Source organism: Hemitrygon akajei, unplaced genomic scaffold (genome assembly GCF_048418815.1).
Source record: "Hemitrygon akajei unplaced genomic scaffold, sHemAka1.3 Scf000104, whole genome shotgun sequence".
In the NCBI taxonomy this organism is placed as follows: Eukaryota; Metazoa; Chordata; class Chondrichthyes; order Myliobatiformes; family Dasyatidae; genus Hemitrygon; species Hemitrygon akajei.
In genome coordinates this window covers 2,425,378-2,442,515 of record NW_027331990.1, presented here as the reverse complement: position 1 = coordinate 2,442,515, position 17,138 = coordinate 2,425,378, and the positions used below count along the sequence as shown (strand labels likewise).

Sequence of the window (17,138 nt, the reverse complement as noted above, 5' to 3'; positions counted from 1 at the left end):
ACTTGCATATGGTTGTTCAATTTATAGTTGTTCCTTCTAGACTCTTGCATATGGTTGTTCAATTTATAGTTTTTCCTTCTAGACTCTTGCATATGGTTGTTCAATTTATAGTTGTTCCTTCTAGACTCTTGCATATGGTTGTTCAATTTATAGTTGTTCCTTCTAGACTCTTGCATATGGTTGTTCAATTTATAATTGTTCCTTCTAGACTCTTGCATATTGTTGTTCAATTTATAGTTGTTTGTTCTAGACTCTTGCATATGGTTTTTCAGTTTATAATTGTTCGTTCTAGACTCTTGCACATGGTTGTTCAATTTATAGTTGTTCCTTCTAGACTAATGCTTCTTGTTTCCTTATCTAAAAATCTGTTCTTCTAGGATCCCTGTGTTGTCCGTATTAATTGTACAAAGTGAGCTCATGAGGTCTCACGTCGTCACCCACGGCCAGGACTTCAGCTGATTTCACATGCTCAGCCTTTTGCCCTACTTAATAACTCACCCGAGCTTTGGCCCAGCTCTCGGCTCCCCTCGCTGCTCGCTGACCGTCACAGTTCTGCATCGCTGAGCATTCCGCTTTGCTGGCAGGTCCTCTAAACCTCTGTTTATTTCAGATTCTTCAAACAGATCCCTTTTCAAATTAACCTGCTCGAATGTTTTGACAACGAATGAGAAATGTGGTACGCTCTGACAGGACTGGGAAATGGACGAAAGGGTGGTTTAAGAAGCTGGGAGCTGATTACGTGTTACTGAGAAAGATTTTTCTATTTTCCCCCCACAGGAAACACAGATGCAGAGCATCTTCATCTCAGGGACGTTGTCAAAAGCCCTCGTAAGTAGAACTCGAAGACCAGGTCTGTGCACGTGGCGATTAAAGTTTTGCCGTATCGGGTGGCTGCTCCAACTGACGGACGGGTCGGAAACGCTTCGGTAACACTATGCGATCCTAGCTCGTTAACCAGCTTCGTGCGGCACGTTGTTGTCCTTAATAAGTTCCCTCATAAGCTGCAGCACGGTGCACCTGGTGTAGATTTGTTTATTCGAGAGGATGGACGACGTCTAGACCTCCCGCATTGCAAAAACACCGCCGCTGTAACAATTGTCGCTAACAGACGAGGAATGGAGAAATAAGATCAAGTGATAAAGTTGCCGATAACTTTCCACCGCCTACGCTTGAGGATCTTGGACTGGCGCACTCTAAAGCCTAACACGCACAAGTGCATTTCCGCGACACATGCGCTTGAATTTTCCGCTTTCCCAATGAATCCCTCTCTGCCTCTGGGTGTCCTCACAACACATTTCCCTTGAGATGTTGCTCAGATAACTGGTGTCTTCCACAGTGAAGAAAGATTCAAAGTGCCTGTTGCGCTTATCCATCATTTCCCTGAGTATCATTCAAACTTCTCCAGCGTCACGTTCAATGTGTAACTGTGCCTTAAAACCTATCGCTTATTCTTTCCATATCTTCAAATGTGTTTTTCCAGGGCCCCTTTGTTGTCCACCTTAGTTGTACAAAGTGCGCTGTTGAGATCTCACGTGATCATCTATTGCCAGCTCTTCAACCCACTTCATGTGCTCAGCCTTTAACCCTGTTTAGTACCTCAGCGGAGATGTGGTGCAGAATTGAGCTCCGTCTCTGCACTGGGGCGGTCGCGGTTCTGCGTCGCTATACATCCAACTTTGCTGACAGGCCCAGTCATTCGTTGTTTTCATCACATTCTTCAATCTCATCCCTTTTCGAAATGATCTGTTGGAACGTTCTGATTAAAGTTAAAAACAGTGCACAGTGAGAGGACCGGGAACAAGTTCAAAGGTTGGGTTAATGAGCCGCGAAGCAGGTAGGTTCCAGATTAATAGATATCATTGTTTCTATTTTGCTCACAGGAATACCTACCTCAATCCATTTGCAGGGGTCGCAGTTTTTCAACTTGAGGGGTAAGTGGAAATTGAAGACTGACAGTTTTGCTGTATAGAGTGGGTGTTCAAACTAATGGTAGGGTCGGGTGTGCTCCGTTAACACAAAATCATCTTAGCTCGTTAAGCCGCCTCATCTATGGAACTTTGTGAAAACCTTTCAGAAAATCTAATAAAACATTAATGGATTTTTCTTTACGTCCGATTTACTAAAGCAGTTGGGCGTGGTTAAGATAAAATGGCAGAGATAAGAGATCCAGTATGATACAGTTGATGAAGGGCCAGCAAGTTTATAAGCAGATGATGTGAGTAAGATGCCTGTAGCGAAGGACAAGGGCAGACAGAGCAAAGAGATCAGTTCTACGGCAGAGGTGAATTTCAAATGGCGAGGAATGCAGGGCTGACCCTGCCGCATTTAGATGCGTGCAGCATTTAGAATGGAATGGACCGACAATTTGACACTGACGTCATGGGCATCACTGAGTACCGGCTGAAAGACGGTCTAATGTGGGAGCTTAACATCTAAGGATATCCTTTTTTGTCAACAGCACATGCAGGAAGGCACATGCGTTGGGATGGCTCTGCTGGTAACAGATGATATAACATCTGTAGAAAGATGTTAGGGTCAGAGAATGTGGAATCTTTGTAGGTGGAGTTAGGAAATTCTACGAATAAATACACATGTGAATAATATATAGAAGTCAGAATAATAGAGAACATGTGTGTATTACTTTGCAAAGGGAGCTGGGAAAGCGCATGTAGGAAGGAACTCGTGAGTTAAATAGGACAGATTCAGGCAGAAAAGGGAGGCTGCCAAGCGGAGCAGTCATCCAAGGGGCGTTCATCGGTCGAAGTGATCTCAGGCAGAACGGTGGGGAATTGGCTCATTCGGGATTCGTCGACAACGGGTCGAAGTGAGGTATGTAAACTCTGAGGAAGAGAAACAGGATATATGTCTGTGAGGCCGGTGTTCTGTACTGGGTGTGAGATGTGGGAAATCCGGGAGACACCCAGCCTGCCGGACGACTACATGCACATCAGGTGAGTCGAGTTGCTGCTCTTTAGGGACCGAATTCGGGTACTAGACAGGTAGCTCGATGACCTTCGTCCTGTCAAGTAAAGTGATGAGGTGCAGACAGGTGTTATAGGCAAACCAGGATATGACGAGCTCCCTACAGCTCTTATCTGTCACCTCCTCATTCTCCCTTATGAGTTCAAGATAATCAACTGCCTCTCCAGATCGTTCAAACGTTCTCACAGAAGCGGCAGCACGGTGCAGCAGGTGCAGATTTGATTCTCCATAAAGGTGGACGCCATGTAGACCTCCCGCATCGCAATCTCAGTAGAAAACACCGCCTCCGGAGCAATTGGCACTGCCAGATGAGAAATGGAGAAGTACAAACACAGTGATAAAGTTGTTACCTCCCTTATCTCTGAGGAACTGAGACAGGCGCACTCAAAAACTTAGCACATTAAAAGGCACTGCCGCGAAGCTGCAACTGAACTTTCCGCCGTTCCTGTTGAATCCCTCTCCGTTGACTGGACCCTTCACGACACGCATGCCTCTGCATGTTGGTCAAATTACTGGTATTTCCACCGTGAAGACAGATGCAAACTACGTATTCCGCTCATCCATCCACCATCATTTCCCTGAATTCCATTCAAAGCTCTCCAGCACAATTTGCAAAAGCCCATTGTTTTTGTCTCCGTATTTTCAATTCTGTTCTTTTGATGTCCACCTTAATCTCACAAAGTGCTCTGCTGAGATCTCACGTGACTTCCACATCCAGATCTTCAACCCAGTTCATGTGCTCAGCCTTTCGCCCCGTTTCATAACTCACCCGAGATCGGCCCCCGCTCTGATCTCCCCTCCCTGCACCGAGCCCGTCCCAGTTCTGCGTCGCTCAGCATCCCGCTTTGCTGGCACGTCCGCTGATTCTTTGTCTTTTTGTTCACATTGTTCAAAGTCATTCACTTTGGCACTAACGTTCTGACGTGAGAACAAAGTGACGCTCTCTTATGATCGGGAAATGGTTAAAATTATGGTTTAATGAGACGGGAAGCAGATGAGTTCCGGATTACGGAGATATAAGTATTTCTATTTTGTCCACAGGGCCGACGAACATACCACAACTGCACCTCCGATGCCTACTCGCCTTGACAGGTAAATGGAAATCGAAGACAGTGATTATGCGCGGGACGAAAAATGAACCAGAAGTGCTGCTGTATCGCGCGGGTGGTGTCGGGAGCGCTCTCGTAATACCATGTAATTTAGCTCGTTAAGCAATCACATATATGTCAACTTGTTAAAGGGTTTCCAAAAGCCGAAGAAAACAACAATTGACTTTTCTCGTTGGTCAGAATTACTGGAGCTGTTGGGCGTGGTTAAACGAATATGGCAGTTCTCAGGGATTGAGTATGATACGATTGATGTCGAGCCCGCAGTAGAGGATGTGTGCATTATGCTTGTAAGGGAGGACAAGTCAATGATTGATTACAAATGCCGACAGAGCAAAGAGTTAAATTCTACCACAGAAACAATGTTCAAAGGGCGAAAAATTCAGGATTGAAGATTCCCCATGTAGATCCATGCAGCCTTCAGAATGAAGAAGAGGAACTCGTGGTGCAACCAGAATCTGGTCGCTATAACGTCGTGGGCGTCATTGAGTAGCGGCTGAAAGAAGGCCACAGTAGAGAGCTCAGTATCTATGGATATACTTTGTATTTAAAGGAAAGACGGGAAGGCGTATGCAGTGGCGTGGCTCTGTTGATATCAGAGGACATTAATTATTTAGAAGGATGTGAGAGAGTAAGTGGATACTTTGTAGGTGGAGTTAGGAATCTGTAAGAGTAAAAAATATATTTGTGCTCGGGCTTACTCAAGGAAAGTTATCTTGGACTGGATTTTCTGTAACAACTCAGGTTTTACTCGGAAGCGCAAGGTAAATGAACCCCAAGGACACAGTGATTTTATTATGATTGTATTATACGTCAATTTCAGAGGAAAAAATATAACTCACATGTAGCAGTATTGCAATAGAATGAAGGGATGTAGAGGGGCATGAGAGAGGTGCTTGCCCAGGTGGATTGGAGGGGAATATCGGAGCGGTTAATGGCAGACCTGAAATGAATAAAAATTATAGTCGTACCTCAGAAGACGCAGGACACATATGAACCACAGAAGGAGAGATACACAAGTGGCCAGGATGGCAACTAATGGACGATAAGGACTGCATGAAAGCTAAAGAAAGGGCAGTTAAGGTAGCAAAAGTGAGAAGACAGTTGGAGGATTAGGATGCTTTTATATGTTTTTAAAAAATATAAAATCTATGTGAAAGGATATGTTGACATATGAGAGTAAACTAGCAAATACGATATAGCCCGGATAGTAAAAGTCGTTTGTTCAATATTTTTTTTAAGTTATATAAAAAAATGGAATTTAGAGTTGATATTGGAACACTGGAAAATGATGCGGGTGCGGAAGTAATCGGGGCAAAGAAATCGCCGGTGTCCAACAGGTATACTGCATCTTTCTTCATCGTGGAAGACACAAGCAGTGCACCAGAGATCTGTGAATAATCGGGAGCATGCGTGAGTCGAGTTGCTATCAGAAAGGAACAGGTGCCATGGAACCTGCAGGTATTTAAGTAGTGTAATTCACTTTACCCAGATGTACTACAGACCAGAGTCATGACAGAGATTCTACACTGATTTTCCGAATGCGTTTGTTAAGGTGCCAAAATGAGGCTGCTTAACTAGATAATCTCCTATAATGTTACAGGAAAGATACAATTAAATGATAACGGAATGGCTGACAGGCTGGAAACAGAGATTATGAATAAAACAGGCCTTTCAGAGCATTGAGTACACGAGTTGGGATGTACAACTCCTATAAATTGTACAAGGCATTGGTAAGGACGAATTTGGAGTATTGTGTACAATTCTGGTCCCCGAATTATCGGAAAGATGTCAACAAAATAGAGAGAGTACAGGGAAGATTTACCAGAATGTTACCTGGGTTTCAGCACCTAAGTTACAGAGAAAGGTTGACAAGTTAGGTCTTTATTATTTGGAGCGCTGAAGGTTGAGGGGGCCGTGGATAGGTTTCATTTTTCCATTGAGAGTAGGGGATATTCAAAGAAAGCATTGAGTTGAGAGTAAGGGGACAAAAGTTTAGGGGTAACACGAGGGGGAATTTCTTTACTCAGTGAGTGGCAGCTGTGTGGAACGAGCTCCTGGTGGAAGTGGTAGAGGTAGGTTCCATTTTGTCATTAAAAAATTGATTAGTATATGGACAGGAAAGGATTGGAAGGTTATGGGCTGAGTGCAGGTAAGTGGGACTAGGTGACAGTAAGCGTTCGGCACGGAATAGGAAGGCCGAGTTGGCCTGTTTACGTGCTGTAAATGTTATATGGTTATATGATTATATGGTGGGCTTCCGGATGGGGTAGATTCGGAGCGAGGGTCCAAAGGATAGCGACGATTGGTGGAGGCCGATTTTGAACAGTTGTCCTATGAGGGAGCTGTAACTTGACGCACAGACTGTTTAATACGATATATAAATATATATATATATATATTTTTTAAATTTCGTTTCTCTACTAACCAGATAGTCAAAGGAAAAGTTATCAGGCTTAATTGTTTAGACGCATATTGTGTATTGTCTGTTATTTCGGGGTACTGATTGGTAACAGGGGACAGATCCTGCAGCATCCACCCAAAGGAGAGTTCTTAAGTTTGGCCAGGCCGGGCGGTATCAGCCCCTCTATTAAGCCGCTAGGCGAAGCGAGATTTACAAGTGTGGGGGCTCGTCTTGGATTGACTCCATTGAATGCGTTGATTACCCTGAGCAATGAACGAGTGGCGCAGGTATTTGTACTCCGGATGAATTGTTAATTCCGCTGTTATTACCCTTAAGGTTGCGATTCTCAGTGGAGGTTTGATGAAAAAGCGGGCGCAGGTGTCGTTGTAATGCAGACCAACGCTGAGTTAGCTGGGGGCGGGTTCTGTCATTTCTGAGGAGTGCGGGGAAAGAGTGTTCGGATTTGGAATGTTGAAATAGACCACGTCCCACGTGAAGTATAAGAATATCCGCCCTTAATTCTCTGAAGAATAAATGGAGAAATCAAATTTAAAGACCCGGCTGTGGCAGGTTCCGCCTATACACTGGATTAACGCCCACTCCTGAGATGAGGGCGGAAGGGACTCTCAGTTATTAGATGAGTGGCAGTGCAGGATGATGAATGGTTGAATGATTGAATGGGCGGGCCGCTGACGCTGTAAGAGCCGTCAGGTTAAATTATGCCGTAATGACAGCTGTCAATTGTCTGCAAGCACTGGACCATGCTTTTGGTCCGACTGGAGGCCCACTGGAGCTCATGGTGTGGTTTCAAAACATGCGTCAGGAGAAGGGAGAGAAGCGTTCTGATTTTATTTTTCTTCTAGAGAGGCAGCTAAATTGCTTGCGGCGCAGAGGGGTCATTCGGGAGGCTGAGTTGGATGAGTTAAGAATGGACCAGATAGTCAGGGGCACCCAGTCCTATGGCCTGATTTCGTGGCGTCTCCTGCATCTTTTGTTGAACTGATCAGAGAGGTACAGAAAGAGGAGAACGCGGCGAAGGCGCGGGAGGACTCAGTCAGCAGTGTACACTCCTCGTTAGTAGTCCCCTGCGGTGAAGTGACCACAGATACCCTACACCGGGGAGCCGTTGAGGAGATTGTGGGAGAGTTGAGAACGGAGATACGTCGCCTGTAATCAGCGGGTGTGACCCCGCCCCCATTAGTTGCAGCTGACGGGGGCGGATTCCCCAAGGGGTCGAACAATGCAGGTGTCACGCCAGAAGGAGAGTGAGCCCCCAGGTACCTCAGCAGGGACAGCCGTACGGAAAACTTAGAGGAGACACTGAGAGGGAGCGGCCTAGTATCTCTAGGGAACACCTATCCGGCAATGTAACAAGACTCCCCAAAGCAACAGATCCTATTCCCGAAGGCTTAGTGGTTCCACGCTCCAGTGTGTCACTGTGGATAGAGAGTAATTACGATAAAGCCATACTCGAAACCAGGTCGCAGGTCACGTTTCTGTACCGTTCGTTTTACAACCGGTATCTGACGCACATACCCTTGACACCATTGGACGCACTGGAGATTTGAAGACACAGTGCTGTTGATCATCCATACGACGGTTATTTGTCAGTGAAACTGGAGGCTGATGTGGGAGTGTCTGGGGTTCTTGATACAGTGGTCCTGTTTTGTCCGGAACCTGTTGAGAAGGGCGGCGTTTCAATACTGGTACGGACCAACACACCTCTAGTAGACCCGGTATTTCGAGCTGCTTTTGAGGAAGTGTGTGGCAGCATTGGTCTGGATACCTAATTTAAGCAAGGGACTGTGTGGTTCAGCCAGTCGAAGCTAATAGTGGTACCGCCTGGGGAAGAACAGAGAGTGATGGGGACCCCCACATTTCCCGGAGTGATTGAGAGCGAAACCCTCTTTGTGGATGTTCCGGAAGATCACGAGGGGAAGTCCGGATTTCCTGCTTAGGTATTGGTGAGGTCCGAACTTCTGAAGCTCTCGATTGTACAGGCAAGCAGGATGGCAGTGATTTTCAGGAACACTACGAATAGGGAGGTCAGCTTGCAGCTGGTGATGTCCCTGGCGCATTTTATTCCCGGTGACGGTAATGTCTAGTGTCACTGTCAGGCACGCCGGGGAGGGACTATTGGAAAAGGGGTGGGTGGAGTTGATCGCTGAGTCAATCAACTCGGGAGAATGCCCGGTACCGCCGGGTTAAGGAAAGGAGTCTGGTAGAGAAGATGTTGAAGATGAAAGGTGTCTTTTCCATTGGCCAGTGTGATGTGGGTCGTTCCAAGAGCACTGCACACACTCTGCGGGTGACCGAGGACACGCCTTTTAGAGAGAGGTCGCGGCGACTGGACCCTGCAGACGTGGAAGACGTGCGGCAGCATTTGTGTAAACTGAAGGAAGCTGGGATCATCACTGATTCCCGAAGCCCCAAGACGCCCCAGTAGCAGTGGCCCAGAAGAAGAACGGGAAGGTACGCATGAGTGTGAACTATAGGACTCCGAACACTGCACCGTCCGTGACCAGTATACAGTCCCGAGTGTCGAAGAGGTGCGAGGTGGTTTAGTGTGCTCGATTTGAGTAGTGGATATTACCAGATCCCGATGGCTGATGACGTCATTTATATGTCCCCTGGGATTCTTCCAGTTCGAAAGGATGCCCCACGGCATATTGGGAGCCCTTGTAAACTTCCAGCGGTTCATGGAGAAGACTGAGGGGATATGAACTGGTTTGAGGTGTTGGTGTATTTGGATGACCTCATAGTATTTGGATTCAGCTTGGAAGAACATGAAGCGAGGCTGCTGAAGGTTCTTGGCCGCCTGAAAGCTGAAGGGTTAAAACTTTACCTGGACAAGTGCCGGTTCTGCTAAACGTCTGGTAACTATGTCTGAAACAACCTCACGGAATGGAGCAGCGACAGACCCGGCAAAGATAGAAGCGGTGACCATTTGGGCAAGGGCTCAGGCTGTGAACGCTCTGCGCTCGTTCTTCGGGTTCTGTGGAAAAATATCGGAGATTCGTGAAGGGAGACGCCAAAGTGAGTCACACATTGACTCAGCTTCTGTGTGGTTACCCTCCCGTGGGGAGAGCGAAAAATTGAAAGCAGCCCTTTGCACAGAGGTGGGATGTAAACTGTGAGGAGCCCTTTCTGTCGCTGAAGGAGCAGCTGACACAGGCGCCGGTGCTGGCTTTTGCAGAACCCCGATTGCCGTATGTACTGCACACATATGATGGTCAAGAGGTTTTTTTAGGGTGCATGAGGGAGTGGACAGTGACGGAGAGTGGGAGAGCATTCCTGACCCTGGGGTGAAGGCCGCGTGTCAGTTTGCAATAACCATGAAGGATAGGGAACAGAAAGACAGGATCGTGCGGTGAATCATCTGGCAGCTTCTGATAACGCCATTCCCCAGGTTTACTGTTATCTGACTGCTCTGAAGACAAATCAGCTGCCGGAATTGAGTTCTGCTGAACGAAATGTACTGGGCATTTGCACTATTTGGTCAGTGGTCGAAAAGAGAGACATGGCTCAGGCTGTGAAGACGAAACACGCTTCGGTGCCTCCATGACTGAAAGAACGCCCTCATTTGGAGTTGAAGAAAAGATACCAGTTCAGGTCATCCCCGGGCCGACTGAATGAAATCAAGCCGTGCATTCGCAGCAGACGAATTTTTCTTTACGTCCGATTTACTAAAGCAGTCGGGCGTGGTTAAGATAAAATGGCAGAGATAAGAGATCCAGTATGATACAGTTGATGAAGGGCCAGCAAGTTTAGAAGCAGATGATGTGGGTAAGATGCCTGTAGCGAAGGACAAGGGCAGACAGAGCAAAGAGATCAGTTCTACCGCAGAGGTGAATTTCAAATGGCGAGGATTGCAGGACTGACCCTGCCGCATTTAGATGCGTGCAGCATTTGGAATGGAATGGACCGACAATTAGACACTGACGTCATGGGCGTCACTGAGTACCGGCTGAAAGACGGCCGAATGTGGGAGCTTAACATCTAAGGATATCCTTTTTTGTCAACAGCACATGCAGGAAGGCACATGCGTTGGGATGGCTCTGCTGGTAACAGATGATATAACATTTGTAGAAAGATGTTAGGGTCAGAGAATGTGGAATCTTTGTAGGTGGAGTGGGAAATTCTACGAATAAATACACATGTGAATAATATATAGAAGTCAGAATAATAGAGAACATGTGTATATTACTTTGCAAAGGGAGCTCAGAAAGCGCATGTAGGAAGGAAATCGTGAGTTAAATAGGAGGGCAGATTCAGGCAGATAAGGGAGACTGCCAAGCGGAACAGTCATCAATGGAGAGTTCATCGGTCGAAGTGATCTCAGGCAGAACGGTAGGGCATTGGTTCATTCGGGATTCGTCGACAACGGGCCGAAGTGAGGTATGTAAACTCTGAGGAAGAGAAACAGGATATATGTCTGTGAGGCCGGTGTTCTGTACTGGGTGTGAGATGTGGGAAATCCGGGAGACACCCAGCCTGCTGGACGACTACATGCACATCAGGTGAGTCGAGCCGCTGCTCTTTAGGGACCGAATTCGGGTACTAGACAGGTAGCTCGATGACCTTCGTCCTGTCAAGTAAAGTGATGAGGTGCAGACAGGTGTTATAGGCAAACCAGGATATGACGAGCTCCCTACAGCTCTTATCTGTCACCTCCTCATTCTCCCTTATGAGTTGAAGATAATCAACTGCTTCTCCAGATCGTTCAAACGTTCTCACAGAAGCGGCAGCACGGTGCAGCAGGTGCAGATCTGATTATCCGTAAAGATGGACGCCATGTAGACCTCTCGCATCGCAAACGCAGTAGCAAACACCGCCTCCGGAGCAATTGGCACTGTAAGATGAGAAATGGAGAAGTACGAGCACAATGATAAAGTTGTTACCTCCCTTAAGTCTGAGGAACTGAGACAGGCGCATTCTAAAACTTAGCACACTAAAAGGCACTGCCGCGAAGCTGCAACTGAACTTTCCGCCATTTCTGTTGAATCCCTCTCCGTTGACTGGACCCGTCACGACACGCATGCCTCTGCATGTTGGTCAAATTACTGGTATCTTCCACAGTGAAGACAGATGCAAACTACTTATTCCGCTCATCCATCCATCCATCATTTCCCTGAACTCCATTCAAAGCTCTCCAGCACAATTTGCAATAGCCCATTATTTTTGACTCCGTATTTTCAATTCTGTTCTTTTGATGTCCACCTTAATCTCACAAAGTGCTCTGCTGAGATCTCACGTGACTTCCACATCCAGATCTTAAACCCAGTTCATGTGCTCAGCCTTTCGCCCCGTTTCATAACTCACCCGAGATCGACCCCCGCTCTGATCTCCCCTCCCTGCACCGAGCCCGTCCCAGTTCTGCGTCGCTCAGCATCCCGCTTTGCTGGCACGTCCGCTGATTCTTTGTCTTTTTGTTCACATTGTTCAAAGTCATTCACTTTGGCACTAACGTTCTGACGTGAGAACAAAGTGACGCTCTCTTATGATCGGGAAATGGTTCAAATTATGGTTTAATGAGACGGGAAGCAGATGAGTTCCGGATTACGGAGATATAAGTATTTCTATTTTGTCCACAGGGCCGACGAACATACCACAACTGCACCTCCGGTGCCTACTCGCCTTGACAGGTAAATGGAAATCGAAGACAGTGATTATGCGCGGGACGAAAAATGAACCAGAAGTGCTGCTGTATCGCGCGGGTGGTGTCGGGAGTGCTCTCGTAATACCATGTAATTTAGCTCGTTAAGCAATCACATATGTGTCAACTTGTTAAAGGGTTTCCGAAAGCCGAAGAAAACAACAATTGACTTTTCTCGTTGGTCAGATTTACTGGAGCTGTTGGGCGTGATTAAACGAATATGGCAGTTCTCAGGGATTGAGTATGATACGATTGATGTCGAGCCCGCAGTAGAGGATGTGTGCATTATGCTTGTAAGGGAGGACAAGTCAATGATTGATTACAAATGCCGACAGAGCAAAGAGTTAAATTCTACCACAGAAACAATGTTCAAAGGACGAAGAATTCAGGATTGAAGATTCCCCATGTAGATCCAGGCAGCCTTCAGAATGAAGAAGAGGAACTCGTGGTGCAACCAGAATCTGGTCGCTATAACGTCGTGGGCGTCATTGAGTAGCGGCTGAAAGAAGGCCACAGTAGAGAGCTCAGTATCTATGGATATACTTTGTATTTAAAGGAAAGACGGGAAGGCGTATGCAGTGGCGTGGCTCTGTTGATATCAGAGGACATTAATTATTTAGAAGGATGTGAGAGAGTAAGTGGATACTTTGTAGGTGGAGTTAGGAATCTGTAAGAGTAAAAAATATATTTGTGCTCGGGCTTACTCAAGGAAAGTTATCTTGGACTGGATTTTCTGTAACAACTCAGGTTTTACTCGGAAGCGTAAGGTAAATGAACCCCAAGGACACAGTGATTGTATTATGATTGTATTATACGTCAATTTCAGAGGAAGAAATATAACTCACATGTAGCAGTATTGCAATAGAATAAAGGGATGTAGAGGGGCATGAGAGAGGTGCTTGCCCAGGTGGATTGGAGGGGAATATCGGAGCGGTTAATGGCAGACCTGAAATGAATAAAAATTATAGTCGTACCTCAGAAGACGCAGGACACATATGAACCACAGAAGGAGAGATTCACAAGTGGCCAGGATGGCAACTAATGGACGATAAGGACTGCATGAAAGCTAAAGAAAGGGCAGTTAAGGTAGCAAAAGTGAGAAGACAGTTGGAGGATTAGAATGCTTTTATATGTTTTTAAAAAATATAAAATCTATGTGAAAGGATATGTTGACATATGAGAGTAAACTAGCAAATACGATATAGCCCGGATAGTAAAAGTCGTTTGTTTAATATTTTGTTAAGTTATATAAAAAAATGGATTTTAGAGTTTATATTGGAACACTGGAAAATGATGCGGGTGCGGAAGTAATCGGGGCAAAGAAATCGCCGGTGTCCAACAGGTATACTGCATCTTTCTTCATCGTGGAAGACACAAGCGCTGCACCAGAGATCTGTGAATAATCGGTAGCATGCGTGAGTCGAGTTGCTATCAGAAAGGAACAGGTGCCATCGAAACTGCAGGTATTTAAGCAGTGTAATTCACTTTAGCCAGATGTACTACAGACCAGAGTCATGACAGAGATTCTACACTGATTTTCCGAATGCGTTTGTTAAGGTGCCAAAATGAGGCTGCTTAACTAGATAATCTCCTATAATGTTACAGGAAAGATACAATTAAATGATAACGGAATGGCTGACAGGCTGGAAACAGAGATTATGAATAAAACAGGCCTTTCAGAGCATTGAGTACACGAGTTGGGATGTACAACTCCTATACATTGTACAAGGCATTGGTAAGGACGAATCTGGAGTATTGTGTACAATTCTGGTCCCCGAATTATCGAAAAGATGTCAACAAAATAGAGAGAGTACAGAGAAGATTTACCAGAATGTTACCTGGGTTTCAGCACCTAAGTTACAGAGAAAGGTTGGACAAGTTAGGTCTTTATTATTTGGAGCGCTGAAGGTTGAGGGGGACGTGGATAGGTTTCATTTTTCCATTGAGAGTAGGGGATATTCAAAGAAAGCATTGAGTTGAGAGTAAGGGGACAAACGTTTAGGGGTAACACGAGGGGGAATTTCTTTACTCAGTGAGTGGCAGCTGTGTGGAACGAGCTCCTGGTGGAAGTGGTAGAGGCAGAATCCATTTTGTCATTAGAAAATTGATTAGTATATGGACAGGAAAGGATTGGAGGGTTATGGGCTGAGTGCAGGTAAGTGGGACTAGGTGACAGTAAGCGTTCGGCACGGAATAGGAAGGCCGAGATGGCCTGTTTCCGTGCTGTAAATGTTATATGGTTATATGATTATATAGTGGGCTTCCGGATGGGGTAGATTCGGAGCGAGGGTCCAAAGGATAGCGACGATTGGTGGAGGCCGATTTTGAACGGTTGTCATATGAGTGAGCTGTAACTTGACGCACAGACTGTTTAATACGATATATATATATATATATATATATATATATTTATTTTTAAAATTTCGTTTCTCTACTAACCAGATACTCAAAGGAAGAGTTATCAGGCTTAATTGTTTAGACGCATATTGTGTATTGTTTGTTATTTCGGGGTACTGATTGGTAACAGGGGACAGATCCTGCAGCATCCACCCAAAGGAGAGTTCTTAAGTTTGGCCAGGCCGGGCGGTATCAGCCCCTCTATTAAGCCGCTAGGCGAAGCGAGATTTACAAGTGTGGGGGCTCGTCTTGGATTGACTCCATTGAATGCGTTGATTAACTTGAGCAATGAACGAGTGGCGCAGGTATTTGTACTCCGGATGAATTGTTAATTCCGCTGTTATTACCCTTAAGGTTGCGATTCTCAGTGGAGGTTTGATGAAAAAGCGGGCGCAGGTGTCGTTGTAATGCAGACCAACGCTGAGTTAGCTGGGGGCGGGTTCTGTCATTTCTGAGGAGTGCGGGGAAAGAGTGTTCGGATTTGGAATGTTGAAATAGACCACGTCCCACGTGAAGTATAAGAATATCCGCCCTTAATTCTCTGAAGAATAAATGGAGAAAGCAAATTTAAAGACCCAGCTGTGGCAGGTTCCGCCTATGCACTGGATTAACGCCCACTCCTGAGATGAGGGCGGAAGGGACTCTCAGTTATTAGATGAGTGGCAGTGCAGAATGATGAATGGTTGAATGATTGAATGGGCGGGCCGCTGACGCTGTGAGAGCCGTCAGGTTAAATTATGCCGTAATGACAGCTGTCAATTGTCTGCAAGCACTGGAGCATGCTTTTGGTCCGACTGGAGGCCTACTGCAGCTCATGGTGTGGTTTCAAAACATGCGTCAGGAGAAGGGAGAGAATCGTTCTGATTTTATTTTTCTTCTAGAGAGGCAGCTAAATTGCTTGCGGCGCAGAGGGGTCATTCGGGAGGCTGAGTTGGATGAGTTAAGAATGGACCAGATAGTCAGGGGCACTCAGTCCTAAGGCCTGATTTCGTGGCGTCTCCTGCATCTTTTGTTGAACTGATCAGAGAGGTACGGAAAGAGGAGAACGCGGCGGAGGTGCGGGAGGACTCAGTCAGCAGTATACACTCCTCGTTACTAGTCCCCTGCGGTGAAGTGACCACAGATACCCTACGCCGGGGAGCCGTTGAGGTGATTGTGGGAGAGTTGAGAACGGAGATACGTCGCCTGTAATCAGCGGGTGTGACCCCGCCCCCATTAGATGCAGCTGACGAGGGTGGATTCCCCAAGGGGTCGAACAATGCAGGTGTCACGCCAGAAGGAGAGTGAGCCCCCAGGTACCTCAGCAGGGACAGCCGTACGGAAAACTTAGAGGAGACACTGAGAGTGAGCGGCCTAGTGTCTCTAGGGAACACCTATCCGGCAATGTAACAAGAATCCCCAAAGCAACATACCCTATTCCTGAAGGCTTAGTGGTTCCACGCACCAGTGTGTCACTGTGGATAGAGAGTAATTACGATAAAGCCATACTCGAAACCAGGTCGCAGGTCACGTTTCTGTACCGTTCGTTTTACAACCGGTATCTGACACACTTCCCCTTGACACCATTGGACGCACTGGAGATTTGAGGACACAGTGCTGTTGATCATCCATACGACGGTTATTTGTCAGTGAAACTGGAGGCTGATGTGGTAGTGTCTGGGGTTCTTGATATAGTGGTCCTGTTTTTTCCGGAACCTGTTGAGAAGGGCGGCGTTTCAATACTGGTACGGACCAACACACCTCTAGTAGACCCGGTATTTCGAGCTGCTTTTGAGGAAGATTGTGGCAGCATTGGTCTGGATACCTAATTTAAGCAAGTGACTGTGTGGTTCAGCCAGTCGAAGCTAATAGTGGTACCGCCTGGGGAAGAACAGAGAGTGATGGGGACCACCACATTTCCCGGAGTGATTGAGGGCGAAACCCTCTTTGTGGATGTTCCGGAAGATCACGAGGGGAAGTCCGGATTTCCTGCTTGGGTATCGGTGAGGTCCGAACTTCTGAAGCCCTCGATTGTACAGGCAAGCAGGATGGCAGTGATTTTCAGGAACACTACGAATAGGGAGGTCAGCTTGCAGCTGGTGAAGTCCCTGGCGCATTTTATTCCCGGTGACGGCAATGTCTAGTGTCACTGTCAGGCACGCCGGGGAGGGACTATTGGAAAACGGGTGGGGGGAGTTGATCGCTGAGTCAATCAACTCGGGGGAATGCCCGGTACCGCCGGGTTAAGGAAAGGTGTCTGGTAGAGAAGATGTTGAAGATGAAAGGTGTCTTTTCCATTGGCCAGTGTGATGTGGGTCGTTCCAAGAGCACTGCACACACTCTGCGGGCGACCGAGGACACACCTTTTAGAGAGAGGTCGCGGCGACTGGACCCTGCAGACTTGGAAGACGTGCGGCAGCATTTGTGTAAACTGAAGGAAGCTGGGATCATCACTGATTCCCGAAGCCCCAAGGCGCTCCAGTAGCAGTGGCCCAGAAGAAGAACGGGAAGGTACGCATGTGTGTGAACTATACAACTCCGAACACTGCACCGTCCGTGACCAGTATACAGTCCCGAGTGTCGAAGAGGTGCGAAGTGGTTTAGTGTGCTCGAT

At 46.7% G+C, this 17,138-nt stretch overlaps 1 protein-coding gene across 2 annotated transcripts in view; it reads left to right on the top strand.

Moving 5' to 3' along the window:
- The window catches only part of LOC140723190 (uncharacterized), a 93,100-nt gene that overhangs the window by 32,217 nt on the left and 43,745 nt on the right, over nt 1–17,138 (top strand). Inside the window, exons 9-12 of one of the 2 annotated variants that reach the window (XM_073037799.1) lie at nt 778–828; nt 1,881–1,931; nt 4,024–4,074; nt 12,087–12,137. In XM_073037799.1, the coding sequence (XP_072893900.1) occupies nt 778–828; nt 1,881–1,931; nt 4,024–4,074; nt 12,087–12,137 (204 nt within the window). The remainder of the gene's footprint in view (nt 1–777; nt 829–1,880; nt 1,932–4,023; nt 4,075–12,086; nt 12,138–17,138) is intronic. The other variant, XM_073037800.1, reaches the window with a different exon arrangement.